This window comes from Glandiceps talaboti, chromosome 17 (genome assembly GCF_964340395.1).
Source record: "Glandiceps talaboti chromosome 17, keGlaTala1.1, whole genome shotgun sequence".
NCBI lineage: Eukaryota > Metazoa > Hemichordata > Enteropneusta > Spengelidae > Glandiceps > Glandiceps talaboti.
In genome coordinates this window covers 1,587,016-1,603,580 of record NC_135565.1, presented here as the reverse complement: position 1 = coordinate 1,603,580, position 16,565 = coordinate 1,587,016, and the positions used below count along the sequence as shown (strand labels likewise).

Genomic DNA, 16,565 nt, shown 5'->3' with positions numbered 1-16,565 from the left:
GTGAAGTGAATCATACAGGTTGTCTTTAGTGTAGTATTTAGATTCAAATCAACTAAATGGTGAAGTGAATCATACATGTTGTCTTTAGTGTAGTATTTAGATTCAAATGAACTAAATGGTGAAGTGAATCATACAGGTTGTCTTTAGTGTAGTATTTAGATTCAAATCAACTAAATGGTGAAGTGAATCATACATGTTGTCTTTAGTGTAGTATTTAGATTCAAATGAACTAAATGGTGAAGTGAATCATACAGGTTGTCTTTAGTGTAGTATTTAGATTCAAATCAACTAAATGGTGAAGTGAATCATACAGGTTGTCTTTAGTGTAGTATATAGATTCAAATCAACTAAATGGTGAAGTGAATCATACAGGTTGTCTTTAGTGTAGTATTTAGATTCAAATCAACTAAATGGTGAAGTGAATCATACAGGTTGTCTTTAGTGTAGTATTTGGATTCAAATCAACTAAATGGTGAAGTGAATCATACAGGTTGTCTTTAGTGTAGTATTTAGATTCAAATCAACTAAATGGTGAAGTGAATCATACAGGTTGTCTTTAGTGTAGTATTTGGATTCAAATCAACTAAATGGTGAAGTGAATCATACAGGTTGTCTTTAGTGTAGTATTTAGATTCAAATGAACTAAATGGTGAAGTGAATCATACAGGTTGTCTTTAGTGTAGTATTTAGATTCAAATGAACTAAATGGTGAAGTGAATCATACAGGTTGTCTTTAGTGTAGTATATAGATTCAAATCAACTAAATGGTGAAGTGAATCATACAGGTTGTGTTTAGTGTAGTATTTGGATTCAAATGAACTAAATGGTGAAGTGAATCATACAGGTTGTCTTTAGTGTAGTATTTAGATTCAAATGAACTAAATGGTGAAGTGAATCATACAGGTTGTCTTTAGTGTAGTATTTGGATTCAAATGAACTAAATGGTGAAGTGAATCATACAGGTTGTCTTTAGTGTAGTACTTAGATTCAAATGAACTAAATGGTGAAGTGAATCATACAGGTTGTCTTTAGTGTAGTATTTAGATTCAAATCAACTAAATGGTGAAGTGAATCATACAGGTTGTCTTTAGTGTAGTATTTAGATTCAAATGAACTAAATGGTGAAGTGAATCATACAGGTTAGTACTGATTTACAATTAGTACATGTATAGAATATCAGAGACAATGACCTTAGTCTGACATTGCTAATATAACATTTAAATCCAACATTTATTTCAAACCATATCTTGTTATTTTGAAATGTTTTCAACTCTGACATTTTTATACAAAGTTTAGATGCTCCTGTCATAAGTTAATGATCGAAATGGGTAGATATATAAATATACCAGTAGAAGACAGAATATGCTGTGTGTGTGACTCCAATGAAATCGAGTCTGAAGTTTATTTTTTATTATCAGTTGCTCTAGGTTCAGTCAACAAAGACATAATTTCTTTCAGACTGTATCCTCTATTTATCCGGATTTTATTGATAAAGATGACAAGACAAGTTCACTGTAATTATGTCAAGTACAAAGTATAGATGAAACTATTGTAGTGACGACTGCAAAATTCATTATAGATTGTTTCAGGATCAGGGGCAGTATTTGATTTCCTTTTTGTTTGCATTGTAGTCTTTTATATATATTTATTTCTCAGCTGTTTTGTGCTTTTGGCTCACGTCACCTCCCTTATTTATTCTATGTATTTCTGTAACTCTCCTCCAGGGATAAACAGAGGTATGTTCCGTTATTGGAATAAAGAAAGACTTGATAATAGAAAAGGCACAATATAAGATCTTATATAATTTTGAATTGACTCATGTATATGGTCACATGTATTATTCAGAAAATATATAGAAATCCCTTTAAATAATTTAGAAACAAAGTGTATATATCCAGCAGCAACTTTACTGACATGTGAAGCCCACGCAAAAAACAAAACAAATTGAAATGCCCAAATATGGGTACATGTAGGTCTGACCCGTTGACAGCTTTTTTATTTTTGCTGGCCTTACACAATGTAGGCTGAAAAAACAGTGAGAACTGAATTTCTTTATATGTTTAATCAATTTTGCTACAATACAGTACTGACATGATTTAGAGCCTTGGGTGGATTTAACCCGCCCACACCCTCAATTGGTGGAGGGGCGGTTAACCATGTTTCCTATTTTTGTTGAGGCTAAAACCATGTCAAATATTTATTGTAAATGTTGCAAATGCAAACAAAACAGACTGATACAAATCTCTGATGATACATAATAGTTCCAGAGAACTAGTAGTGTTCGATGTCTGGAAACAGCATAATAATTAAGTGCACAAAAATGAAGCAAATAACATGTTGTGAATGACTGACATGTCACAGTGAAGTAAATTGTAACAATTTCAGAATGTAATGTAATGTAGCCACACATCGAAATTGATAGGATTGGCAACCATTGCAATGTCAAGTCTAATTAATACTAGTTAGTTGCAATAATTGTAGCGTTTGATGTGATTTTGAGGGCTTTTTCGTCTGTTTTTGTACCTTTTTCGTTCAGCCGTTTAACCTGAATCAAACGCTACAATTCCTCTAACGCAAATGCAAATAGACGAGACCACGTTGAAAATGTGAGCGAAGTGTCAGTGTACTGCCCTTTTCAAAATGCTGCATGCATTACTACATTTGCTGATTTTGACGGAATTGGGGTACCTCTGAACACTTCTTGGGTCTTGAAGGCTCCGTAATTAATGTTGGCGTTAGGAAATGTCCGATATTTTGCCAGGTAAGGCGTAATTTAGCAGAAAAATCTGCCTAACTTTGCGATTTAGATCTGAATCGGTTCCGTCTATTTGTGTTTGCGTTAGAGGAATTGTAGTGTTTGATTCAGGTGAAAAGTCGGAATGAAAAAAGGCACAAAAACAGACGAAAAAGCCCTCAAAATCACATGAAACACTACAATTATTGTAGCTACTTACTAGTATGTCATGGTTCATCATACTATATTTTATTCTTCTCCAATTATGAACTCCTTAATATTTACCATAGCATAATTGTTTCACAAAAATTCTGAGAATAACAAGAGGACCAATTTGGCATTGGTGTGCATAACAGCGTCTCTGTTTGACAAAGAGAGATGACACAGAACCATTCCACAACATGTATCCCACTGTAGCTAGCTAGCTATACAATCACCAGTCGTACAATTTGAGCTGTGGATTCGTCATCTGAATTTAGCATATTTATTGTGAAACAAATTACAAACTAAATTTAATATCTAAGGTTAGTTAACTATTTGATCTAATTTATTTTTAAGTTATTTAAAACGAAATTTGTAGTAAAAATGTGAATGGAAAATGTCATTTATGTTATGAAATTTGGGCTATGAATTACTGAATTCCCTCATTACTTACGTCCCAAATGTAAACAGAAGTCAGAGCACATGGCCAGCTATGTGTGCATGATGTGTGAAGATGTAGACATCACGCGATTTCTCTTTTCAACTTTGGCATTTAGCAATGATCTTAAATGAGTATGGCTATGTTGTGTCTGTGGCAAGATGGGTTCCGATGCTTGAAACAACACAAATTTCTAGTTTATATTCATAATCTAAATTTGGTGTCTCTACCTCATGTGAGGTCTATTATTCGTACTTATTTCAATCTGACCTTACAAGTTCTCAAGTTAATGATTGTGGGTCTGAACATATATCTGTGTTGAATTGCTGTGGCTGGCAAAGTGGGTTCATATTTCTTGTAATGACGCACAATTTTGAAGACTAAAGAAGACACTATATGTATATTGATGTCTATACCTTTACTACTGATCTGATTGACTTTTATTTACGGTAATGGGTAAAGTACTCAAACACATTCAAGTACCCATGATCATTACTGTGAACAATTTATCCGTTATTGTGGGCTTGCCAGTCTTCCTTAATGAACAAATACATGGTCAGGAGGGAGGGTGGGGATGGGCAGTCTACTGCAACTATTCTAAAAATAGACATTGTCTGAACCAAAGCACCGAGTGCTTGCCTGTGTAAGGGCGCTAACGTGAGGAAATACGGTATATTGTTTCAGAAACTATTCTAAAAATAAACATTGTCTGAACCAAAGCACCGAGTGCTTACCCGTGTAAGGGCGCTAACGTGAGGAAATACGGTATATTGTTTACTGCAACTATTCTAAAAATAGATATTGTCTGAACCAAAGCACAGAACACTTACCCGTGTAAGGGTGCTAACGTGAGGAAATACAGTATATTGTTTCAGAAACTATTCTAAGAATAGACATTGTCTGAACCAAAGCACAGAACACTTACCCGTGTAAGGGTGCTAACGTGAGAAAATACAGTATATTGTTTCAGAAACTATTCTAAAAATACAAATGTAGACATTGTCTGAACCAAAGCACAGAACACTTACCCATGTAAGGGCGCTAACGTGAGGAAATACGGTATATTGTTTCAGGTCATTTCTTTTCACCAACTCTACCCATGGAAAGGAAGCAAGTGGAGCTTCAAGACATTGCTGTCAGTAAAGTGCCTAAAACAGAAATTGAACCTGTTGTGATTCAGCCAGATGATGACGATGGTAGGTTTTTCTTTGTTGTATTTATGTAAAGATATACTTAAACTTGAAGTGTAACCACCCAGTGTAGAGATGTACTTGAACTTGAAGTCTGTTATAGGGTCATATTAATTTGATTTAGCATCAGTGGGCATACAGGTAATGTATTGACATCCATAGTATCTACATGTATTGACATCTATAGGATGTACATGTATTGACATCCTTATAGGATGTACATGTATTGACATCCATAGTATCCACATGTATTGACATCTATAGGATGTACATGTATTGACATCCATAGTATCTACATGTATTGACATCCTTATAGGATCTACATGTATTGACATCCATAGGATCTACATGCATTGACATCCATATAGGTTCTACATGCATTGACATCCATAGGATCTACATGTATTGACATCCATAGGATCTACATGTATTGACATCCATATAGGTTCTACATGTATTGACATCCATAGGATCTACATGTATTGACATCCATAGGATCTACATGTATTGACATCCATATAGGTTCTACATGTATTGACATCCATAGGATCTACATGTATTGACATCCATAGGATCTACATGTATTGACATCCATATAGGTTCTACATGTATTGACATCCATATAGGTTCTACATGTATTGACATCCATAGGATCTACATGTATTGACATCCATAGGATCTACATGTATTGACATCCACCTAGGATCTGCATGTATTGACATTCATACAGGATGTATATGTATTGACATCCACATAGGATCTACCTGTATTGACATCCACATAGGGTCTACATGCATTGACATCCATATAGGGTCTACATGCATTGACATCCATACAAGATCTACATGTATTAATATCCATATAGGATCTACATGTATTGACATCCATTAGGTTCTACATGTATTGACATCCATAGGATCTACATGTATTGTTTTACCCAATTTACATGATTTGTTATGGTTTGTCCACAGATGATACTACCTCAGAAAGTTCCCCTGTACATATCAAATGTACTACATCACCTGTCAAAGTGTCTGCCAGGATAGCGAGGAAATTAGATAGTGATGAATCAGATGGTAGAGGTAAGATAAAAACTTGGTAGTAATCAACTAATACATGTTATAGATAGAGAAAAGATAAAAACTAGGTAGTAATCAACTAATACATGTTATAGATAGAGGTATGATAAATACTAGGTAGTAATCAATTAATATATGTTATAGATAGAGGTAAGATAAAAACTAGATAGTAATCAACTAATATATGTTATAGATAGAGGTAAGATAAATACTAGGTAGTAATCAACTAATAGATGTTATAGATAGAGAAAAGATAAAAACTTGGTAGTAATCAATTAATATATGTTATAGATAGAGGTAAGATAAATACTAGGTAGTAATCAATTAATATATGTTATAGATAGAGGTAAGATAAAAACTAGATAGTAATCAACTAATATATGTTATAGATAGAGGTAAGATAAATACTAGGTAGTAATCAACTAATAGATGTTATAGATAGAGGTAAGATAAAAACTAGGTAGTAATCAACTAATAGATGTTATAGATAGAGATAAGATAAAAACTAGGTAGTAATCAACTAATAGATGTTATAGATAGAGGTAAGATAAAAACTAGGTAGTAATCAACTAATAGATGTTATAGATAGAGAAAAGATAAAAACTAGGTAGTAATCAACTAATAGATGTTATAGATAGAGAAAAGATAAAAACTAGGTAGTAATCAACTAATAGATGTTATAGATAGAGGTAAGATAAAAACTAGGTAGTAATCAATTAATATATGTTATAGATAGAGGTAAGATAAAAACTAGATAGTAATCAACTAATATATGTTATAGATAGAGGTAAGATAAATACTAGGTAGTAATCAACTAATAGATGTTATAGATAGAGAAAAGATAAAAACTAGGTAGTAATCAACTAATAGATGTTATAGATAGAGGTAAGATAAATACTAGGTAGTAATCAACTAATAGATGTTATAGATAGAGGTATGATAAAAACTAGGTAGTAATCAACTAATACATGTTATAGATAGAGATAAGATAAAAACTAGGTAGTAATCAACTAATAGATGTTATAGATAGAGGTAAGATAAATACTAGGTAGTAATCAACTAATAGATGTTATAGATAGAGGTATGATAAAAACTAGGTAGTAATCAACTAATACATGTTATAGATAGAGGTATGATAAAAACTAGGTAGTAATCAACTAATATATGTTATAGATAGAGGTAAGATAAAAACTAGGTAGTAATCAACTAATAGATGTTATAGATAGAGGTAAGATAAAAACTAAGTAGTAATCAACTAATACATGTTATAGATAGAGGTAAGATAAAAACTAGGTAGTAATCAATTAATAGATGTTATAGATAGAGGTAAGATAAAAATTAAGTAGTAATCAACTAATACATGTTATAGATAGAGGTAAGATAAAAACTAGGTAGTAATCAACTAATAGATGTTATAGATAGAGGTATGATAAAAACTAGGTAGTAATCAACTAATAGATGTTATAGATAGAGGTAAGATAAAAACTAGGTAGTAATCAACTAATAGATGTTATAGATAGAGGTAAGATAAAAACTAGGTAGTAATCAACTAATAGATGTTATAGATAGAGGTAAGATAAAAACTAGGTAGTAATCAACTAATATATGTTATAGATAGAGGTAAGATAAATACTAGGTAGTAATCAACTAATAGATGTTATAGATAGAGGTAAGATAAAAACTAGGTAGTAATCAACTAATACATGTTATAGATAGAGGTAAGATAAAAACTAGGTAGTAATCAACTAATAGATGTTATAGATAGAGATAAGATAAAAACTAGGTAGTAATCAACTAATACATGTTATAGATAGAGGTAAGATAAAAACTAGGTAGTAATCAACTAATAGATGTTATAGATAGAGGTAAGATAAAAACTAGGTAGTAATCAACTAATAGATGTTATAGATAGAGGTATGATAAAAACTTGGTAGTAATCAACTAATATATGTTATAGATAGAGGTAAGATAAAAACTAGGTAGTAATCAATTAATACATGTTATAGATAGAGGTAAGATAAAAACTAGGTAGTAATCAATTAATATATGTTATAGATAGAGGTAAGATAAAAACTAGGTAGTAATCAACTAATATATGTTATAGATAGAGGTAAGATAAAAACTAGGTAGTAATCAACTAATAGATGTTATAGATAGAGGTAAGATAAAAACTAGGTAGTAATCAACTAATAGATGTTATAGATAGAGGTAAGATAAAAACTAGGTAGTAATCAACTAATAGATGTTATAGATAGAGGTATGATAAAAACTAGGTAGTAATCAACTAATAGATGTTATAGATAGAGGTAAGATAAAAACTAGGTAGTAATCAACTAATAGATGTTATAGATAGAGGTAAGATAAAAACTAGGTAGTAATCAACTAATAGATGTTATAGATAGAGGTAAGATAAAAACTAGGTAGTAATCAACTAATAGATGTTATAGATAGAGGTAAGATAAAAACTAGGTAGTAATCAACTAATAGATGTTATAGATAGAGATAAGATAAAAACTAGGTAGTAATCAACTAATAGATGTTATAGATAGAGGTAAGATAAAAACTTGGTAGTAATCAACTAATAGATGTTATAGATAGAGAAAATATAAAAACTAATGTTATAGATAGAGGTAAGATAAAAACTTGGTAGTAATCAACTAATAGATGTTATAGATAGAGGTAAGATAAAAACTAGGTAGTAATCAACTAATAGATGTTATAGATAGAGAAAATATAAAAACTAATGTTATAGATAGAGGTAAGATGAAAACTAGGTAGTAATCAACTTATAGATGTTATAGATAGAGAAAATATAAAAACTAATGTTATAGATAGAGGTAAGATGAAAACTAGGTAGTAATCAACTTATAGATGTTAAAGATAGAGGTAAGATAACAACTAACTTGACAAATCATATGTGTCAGTTGGTGTTATTGACATATACAACTTATTTTCTGCGTACAGTACTACCTACTGTAGGAGTGGAGAAATTAGAAGAAATAAAGATACCCGATAGACCTAAAGTTGTATCTACCAGGAAAATGGGCATTGTGCAAGAAACAGGTAGGTAGTAGTTATAGATGCAAAGAATAACAGTATTCGATGGGCTTAGCAGGTCTTACAAGGAACTTTTCTTGCGACCTTACATTTATGCAATTATACCCAGCAGCAAGACATGCCCATAGTAACAACCAGATGATGGTGTATACTGCAAAGATAAAAATAAGGATTAATAGACACTTGGTTAGTCATTCCAAAAATGGACATATCTATACCTAGCAACAAGACCATGCCCATAACAATAGCCAAATGGCTGTGTACAGTATATTGCAAAGATAACCATATTTGAACTGAATTCCTCCTGTAAGGGAATCACTTATTATGCAAAGTACTCATTAAAATTAAAAAAAACTGTGGTAACAGACTTTTTTGGGACAAGTGTGCTTTCTTACATTAATGTATATGCTAATTATTCATTAACACTGTAAGGTGCATCAACTAACTTTATAGGACATACACAATTTGTTATGGTTAATGTATGTGCTGAATTATATTGAAATTGAAGTATGCAGTCGTAAGATATAGCCTAATTACCAAGAATAATTAATTATGCAAATTATTCATTAACACTGAAAGGTACATCAACAAGCTTTACATGACATATGCAATTGTTATGGTAAACGTGTGTACTGAATTATATTGGAATTGAAGTATGTACTAGTATTCTTAAGATATAGCCTAATTACCGAAAATCATTAAATATGCAAATTATTCATTAACGCTGTAAGGTACATCAACAAATTTTATAGGACAAATGTATGTTATGTTAACGAATATACTAAATTATATTGAAATAGAAGTATGCAGTCTTAAGATATTGCTTAATTAGTTGATTTCATTGATATGCAAATTTCCCTAATTAACATGAACAGATCTTGCTCAAAAACTAATCAGGTCTAGCCATTACCCCAAACATTATATGTACTAAATTTCATTATAATTGAGCCAGTCGTTTTTAAGATAATGGTGACACAGACAGACAGACACACACACACACACACACACACACACACACACATACATACACACACACAGACAGACAGACAGACAGCTACCTTTTAATACCTCCTGTACCCTTAAGGGAGGTAAAAATGGATGGTTAGGCATGTGGATAAACTTTCAAAAAATGCAAAAAATTGACATACTTTAGCCAGCAAATGAAGATACTGCCCATACCAACAGTAAACTTATGGTGTAAACATTTATACAATAACACAGTCTACAGTTGTGCTACAATGCCATTGATTGTATTTTTTACATACATTAACGATGACAAAATGCAGTTTGATTTAAAGATAACAAAACTTTAATGATATCAAAAGATATTAGAACAACTGTTATACGGCAGTTTAACAAAAGGCACTTCAGTTTAACATGATACTGTCATTCCATTATGCATACAGAAGTAAAGTATTCAGGGGGGGGGGGGGTGACGTCTTAATATTGTTTCAGGGGGGGGTGACGTCTTAATATTGTTTCAGGGGGGGGGTGACGTCTTAATATTGTTTCAATATTGTAATTCATTTATTCATTTCTGTATTGGCAGTTCTAGAAGATGTCTCTTTTGGTATTAAGTCATTGGAAGAAATTCGAAAGGAGAAGAAACAGAAACAGAAATCTGTAAAAGATCGTCTTGGAAGGAGTTATGTCAATGAGAATAAAAATAACCACAACAATCAAACAGGTATTGTATGTGAATTGAGTCAATTTGTTGCCTTATTGTGAATTACAGTCATTCAGTGTGTCTCTGTGTGTTCTGTCTGTCTGTCTGTCTGTGTGCTCTGTTCTGTTCTGTTCTGTTCTGTCTGTGTTCTGTTCTGTGTGTGTCTGTGTATGTCTGTCTGTGTGTATGTATGTACATTGTGTATTTGTGTTCTGTTGTCTGTGTGTGTGCCTTTGTGTATGTATGTACATTGTGTGTTTGTGTTCTGTTGTCTGTGTGTGTGCCTTTGTGTATGTATGTACATGTACATGTATGTCTGTCTCTGTGTATGTATGTACATTGTGTGTGTCTGTGTGTTCTGTTGTCTGTGTGCCTGTGTCTATGTATGTACATGTCTGTCTGTGTACGTATGTACACATTGTGTTTGTTTGTGTGTGTGTATATTTGTGTTTACATTTTTACCTCCCGTACCCTTATTAAAAGGGGGATGTCTGCCTCTGTGTGTGTGTGTGTGTGTCTGTCTGTCTGTCTCTGTCTGTATCATTTCATTTCATCATTCATCAACATCTGGCTCAATTATAATGAAATTTAGTACATATAATGTTTGGGGTAATGGTAGTAGTGATATCAAAAACAACCATATGAGGGCCATCGTTTTTGAAGAAGTAGTCATTCTATTTACGTTTCTAGATGTAGGCATAGACTCTGTCGGTGTGATCCAACAAGAGAACCCCAAGAGCCTTGCTGATGATATGACAATACAGGAAAGGAAGATGACAAGAGTTGCTGTTGTGGAGAAAGGTGAGTATCTAACTGAGTGATTAATTAACCCTTTCAGTTACATACATGTATAGATATCAATGATGGAGACCTAACAATTGATCTCACAATCTTATGATATTGTACTGAAAATTATTTTCATTGCCCCTCAGTTTTATGATACTGTATTGGGGTAATAATATGGCCCTCAGTTTTATGATATTGTATTGGGTAATAATATGGCCCTCAGTTTTTAGCACAACTGAACTGAAAGGTTCAGTAGTGCTATAGGCATGGCAAAGTGTCTGTCTGTCTGTCTGTCTGTGTGTGTGTGTGTGTGTGTATATATGTGTGTAAACAACTTAAAGTCAAAAACTGCTGGACCGATTGCTTTGATATTTTGTGGTCATGTTACTTCTGGTGTCTAGTTGGGAAATTGTTCAAATGAAAGTGATTGCATCAGGGATGTGGGTTTTGGGTCAAAAAATGTGATTTTTGGTCAAAAAACTTAAACTCAGAAACTACTGGGCAGATTGGTGCGAAATTTGGTGGGAACATTCTTAAGGGGGTGTAAAGTAAGATTTGTTCATGACGGGATGATTCCATCAGTGATATGCAAATTAGGGCTGAAAATGTGTCTTTTTGGTTAAAAATCTATAATTCCAAAACCACTGAGCAGATTGGGCTGAAATTTAATGGAAATGCATTTAGGGATGTATGGACGAAGATATGTTAAGCATACCATGATTCCATGAGTGATATGGAATTAAGGTGTAAAAATGTGAATTTTGGTCAAAACTTATATCTCAAAAAATGCTAAGTGAATGAGTTTGAAACTTGGTGAGATGTTTCTAGAAGTGTTATTCTTTGTCATTGCTTTTCCTCAAAAATCTTCAACTCTGAAATTACCCAGTAGATTGAGCTTAACTTTGTTGAGAATGTGTAGATTTGTCCTCATTAATAGCTGACACAGTGAGAACAGTACATTGTTAATTAACTATAATGTTTACTTTACTATTTCCTCTGGTGGTAAAGCCTGTAGCATGGCCAGTTTGGTTTATGACTGGATTATGTAATATATTGTAAGACAGCTGTTTCGTCACCTACCCATATAAACTGAATGTAGCTGGCTTTTACAATATTACAATAAGACAACCAAGAAAGATAAACCTGTTACATTGGTATGACTTGGTTCCAAATTGATTTTAAAAAATAAAGAAGTACAAAACCTTGTAGACACATCCCTTTAAAGTTTGATTAGGATGTTGCTATACTTGTCTTGTACACTTCCAACATAGGATGGCTGGATTATGATGATGGAAATTAGGTATGAAAATTTTGTTTTGGTTACAACTTTAAATCTTCAAAAAATTATATATCTATCTATCATTGCCCTGAACATGAAGTTGTGCGGCAACGCAATATTTGCGCTATTTTATGATATTGTACTGGGTAATAATATGGCCCTCAGTTTTATGATACTGTATTGGGCAATAATATGGTCCTCAGTTTTTAGTCCCCGCCGGACGAAGTCCGGGATGGGGACTTATGGATTGGGTTCCATCTGTCTGTCCGTCCGTCCGTCCGTCCGTCCGTCCGCAGCCGTTTCTTGGAGATGCCTGGACCGATTTTTTTCACACTTGGTACAGGGGCAGCATACAATGGCATACATATGCATGTCAATTTGATTCATGATACGATCCAATATGGCCATCTAGCAGCCATTTTGTTTGCAAATTTTCCCTGTCTAAAGCCATAACTCAGACATGCTTGAACAGATCTCATTCAAAGTTGGTATTAGGACAGTGTTCTATGACATACATGTGCATATCCATTTTCGTTGTGATATGATGCAATATGGCTGCCTGGCAGCCATTTTGTTTGTGAATTTTCCATGTCCAAAGCCATAACTCAGACATGCTTGAACAGATCTCATTCAAAGTTGGTATTAGGACAGTGTTCTATGACATACATGTGCATATCCATTTTCATCGTGATACGATCCAATATGGCCGCCTGGCAGCCATTTTGTTTGCAATTTTTCCATGTCCAAAGCCATAACTCAGACATGCTTGAACAGATCTCATTCAAAGTTGGTATTAGCACAGTGTTCTATGACATACATGTGCATATCCATTTTCATCGTGATACGATCCAATATGGCCGCCTGGCAGCCATTTTGTTTGCAATTTTTCCATGTCCAAAGCCATAACTCAGACATGCTTGAACAGATCTCATTCAAAGTTGGTATTAGGACAGTGTTCTATGACATACATGTGCATATCCATTTTCGTTGTGATACAATCCCCCATACCCGACCCATCCTTTATTGTTGTAGGCATGTTCCATGTCCAACAAGCAGACACAACATATCTAAATCTGTTTGATTTAGGTTCACAAGTGTTGTTGCGTGATCAGAGTAGTGATAATTCCTTAAAACCCAATCATTCTCAATGACTTGTTTTTTATGATACTGTACTGGGTAATAATATGGTCCTCAGTTTTATGATATTGTACTGGGTAATAATATGGCCCTCAGTTTTATGATACTGTATTTTATGATATTGCAAAGATGGAACCTGGGATGGGTAAGTAAATTACTAATGATTCCAAAACTGTAAGTAAATATGCCTAGCAACAAACCCATTCCTATAGCAGCAGCCAAATACTATTTAAAAAAAGTATACATTTGTGCTACAATACCATTGGCACCATTTACTTTTTAAACAGCTAGTCCTGTTGGTGATATTGGAATCAAGTCTTTGTCAGAAATCAGGAAGGAAAAACATGTGAATGAAGAGAGTCCGAGAACTGATCAGAATAGTTCTAGTTGTCTACAAGTGACAAGAAAGGTTATTGTTGTGAATAAAGGTAAGGGTCGCCCTTCTTGTTTTTTAAACATAGCTTCCTACAATGAAGTGATGGATATTGTGATTGGTCATTCTTTTTCTAATAAATGTATATTTGACCAAATAGCAGCCATACCGATATTTGTCGTCACAAATCATTATTTACTGCACAACTCAAAAACTGTAATACACAGACACTCCATTCAAGTGTCTACCCCAATATTATCAGATGCAAGCTATCTTTGGAGACCTTTACCTTTGACCTTGACCTTCAGGGTCAATTATGCCTATCACAGACACATTGTAGTGTTTACACATTGCCAATTTCTTTAAAATCATGTTGATATGAAAAATATAAATGTTGTTGCGTGATCAGAGTAGTGATAATTCCTTAAAACCCAATTATAGCGGGGACTATGTCATTCTCAATGACTTGTCTTAAATTTTAGGTCAAGAAGTTAAAGAAGTGGACCAGACTAGGAGCACAGCTGGTGAGTCAATTATATTGTTTGTATCTAAATTGAATTTCATATATTAACCAAATCAAGAAATTCTAATGTCTCCCACAATACAAGGTAATAAATAAAACTATTATCACCTGCTTTAATGATAAACCCAGTAGGTGGTTGATTTAATGATAAACCCAGTAGGTGGTTGATTTAATGATAAACCCAGTAGGTGGTTGATTTAATGATAAACCCAGTAGGTGTTTGATTTAATGATAAACCCAGTAGATGGTTGATTTAATGATAAACCCAGTACATGTAGGTGGTTAATAAAAGTGTATTCAATCTGTAACAAATGTAACTATTAGGTAGTTAGTAAGACAAAGATATCAAATAAGTCAACAATATATTACATAGACATCAATGAAATCTTACTTGGTTCACTTTGATCAAGCAGATTGTTGTCAACTGGCTGCAAAAAATTGTGTCATAGTAGTTGATAGTGTCGTTTCCATGTATCCGCATGTATCCACAGAAAGAAAAGCAAATCCGGAAATCAAAGTCAAAACTTTAGAAGAATTACGAATGGAGAAGGCACTCAGAAATAATGTTGATATTGATGAAGGAGAATCAAAGGTTGAGGAAACTATGAAGAATTTGCCACGGAAATTAAATTTGAAAAAAACACGAGAACTTTACAGACCACCTGTTGGTGCTAAATGTAAAGGTAGGTGATTTATACAGGCAGTGGAAAATTATTGTAATAACTACCAGCAGTCACTTCAATGACTATCCATGTCATTTATCATTTCATTAGCTGCCTTTTAAAGTTTTAGTTTATCAAGTTAGGCTAGTTGACATATAGTTACACAGCAACTAAGATACTACCCAGAGCAACTAAGATACTGCCCAGAGCAACGTAGATACTGCCCAGAGCAACATAGATACTGCCCAGAGCAACTAAGATACTGCCCAGAGCAACTTAGATACTGCCCAGAGCAACTTAGATACTGCCCAGAGCAACTAAGATACTGCCCAGAGCAACTAAGATACTGCCCAGAGCAACTTAGATACTGCCCAGAGCAAATTAGATACTGCCCAGAGCAACTTAGATACTACCAAGAGCAAATAAGATACTGCCCAGAGCAACTTAGATACTTCCCAGAGCAACTTCGATACTGCCCAGAGCAACTAAGATACTGCCCAGAGCAACTAAGATACTGCCCAGAGCAACTAAGATACTGCCCGGAGCAACTTAGATACTGCCCAGAGCAACTAAGATACTGCCCAGAGCAACTTAGATACTGCCCAGAGCAACTTAGATACTGCCCAGAGCAACTTAGATACTGCCCGGAGCAACTTAGATACTACCAAGAGCAAATAAGATACTGCCCAGAGCAACTAAGATACTGCCCAGAGCAACTTAGATACTGCCCGGAGCAACTTAGATACTGCCCAGAGCAAATAAGATACTGCCCAGAGCAACTTAGATACTGCCCAGAGCAACGTAGATACTGCCCAGAGCAACTAAGATACTGCCCAGAGCAACTTCGATACTGCCCAGAGCAACTAAGATACTGCCCAGAGCAACTAAGATACTGCCCAGAGCAACTAAGATACTGCCCAGAGCAACTTCGATACTGCCCGGAGCAACTTAGATACTGCCCAGAGCAACTAAGATACTGCCCAGAGCAACTTAGATACTGCCCAGAGCAACTAAGATACTGCCCAGAGCAACTTAGATACTGCCCGGAGCAACTTAGATACTACCAAGAGCAAATAAGATACTGCCCAGAGCAACTTAGATACTGCCCAGAGCAACTTAGATACTGCCCGGAGCAACTTAGATACTACCAAGAGCAAATAAGATACTGCCCAGAGCAACTTAGATACTGCCCAGAGCAACGTAGATACTGCCCAGAGCAACTAAGATACTGCCCAGAGCAACTTAGATACTGCCCAGAGCAACTAAGATACTTCCCAGAGCAACTAAGATACTGCCCAGAGCAACTTAGATACTGCCCAGAGCAACTAAGATACTGCCCAGAGCAACTTAGATACTGCCCAGAGCAACGTAGATACTGCCCAGAGCAACTTAGATACTGCCCAGAGCAACTTAGATACTACCAAGAGCAAATAAGATAC

The 16,565-nt window shown here is 34.3% G+C and overlaps 1 protein-coding gene across 3 annotated transcripts in view; it reads left to right on the top strand.

The window, feature by feature from the left end:
- LOC144447983 (zinc finger CCCH domain-containing protein 11A-like) overlaps positions 1-16,565 on the top strand; it is a 71,441-nt gene that overhangs the window by 21,717 nt on the left and 33,159 nt on the right. For 2 of the 3 annotated variants that reach the window (XM_078138118.1, XM_078138119.1), the window contains exons 6-13: positions 4,448-4,570; positions 5,536-5,646; positions 8,608-8,706; positions 10,250-10,387; positions 11,057-11,167; positions 13,856-13,996; positions 14,424-14,465; positions 14,956-15,147. In XM_078138118.1, the coding sequence (XP_077994244.1) occupies positions 4,448-4,570; positions 5,536-5,646; positions 8,608-8,706; positions 10,250-10,387; positions 11,057-11,167; positions 13,856-13,996; positions 14,424-14,465; positions 14,956-15,147 (957 nt within the window). The remainder of the gene's footprint in view (positions 1-4,447; positions 4,571-5,535; positions 5,647-8,607; positions 8,707-10,249; positions 10,388-11,056; positions 11,168-13,855; positions 13,997-14,423; positions 14,466-14,955; positions 15,148-16,565) is intronic. The other variant, XM_078138120.1, reaches the window with a different exon arrangement.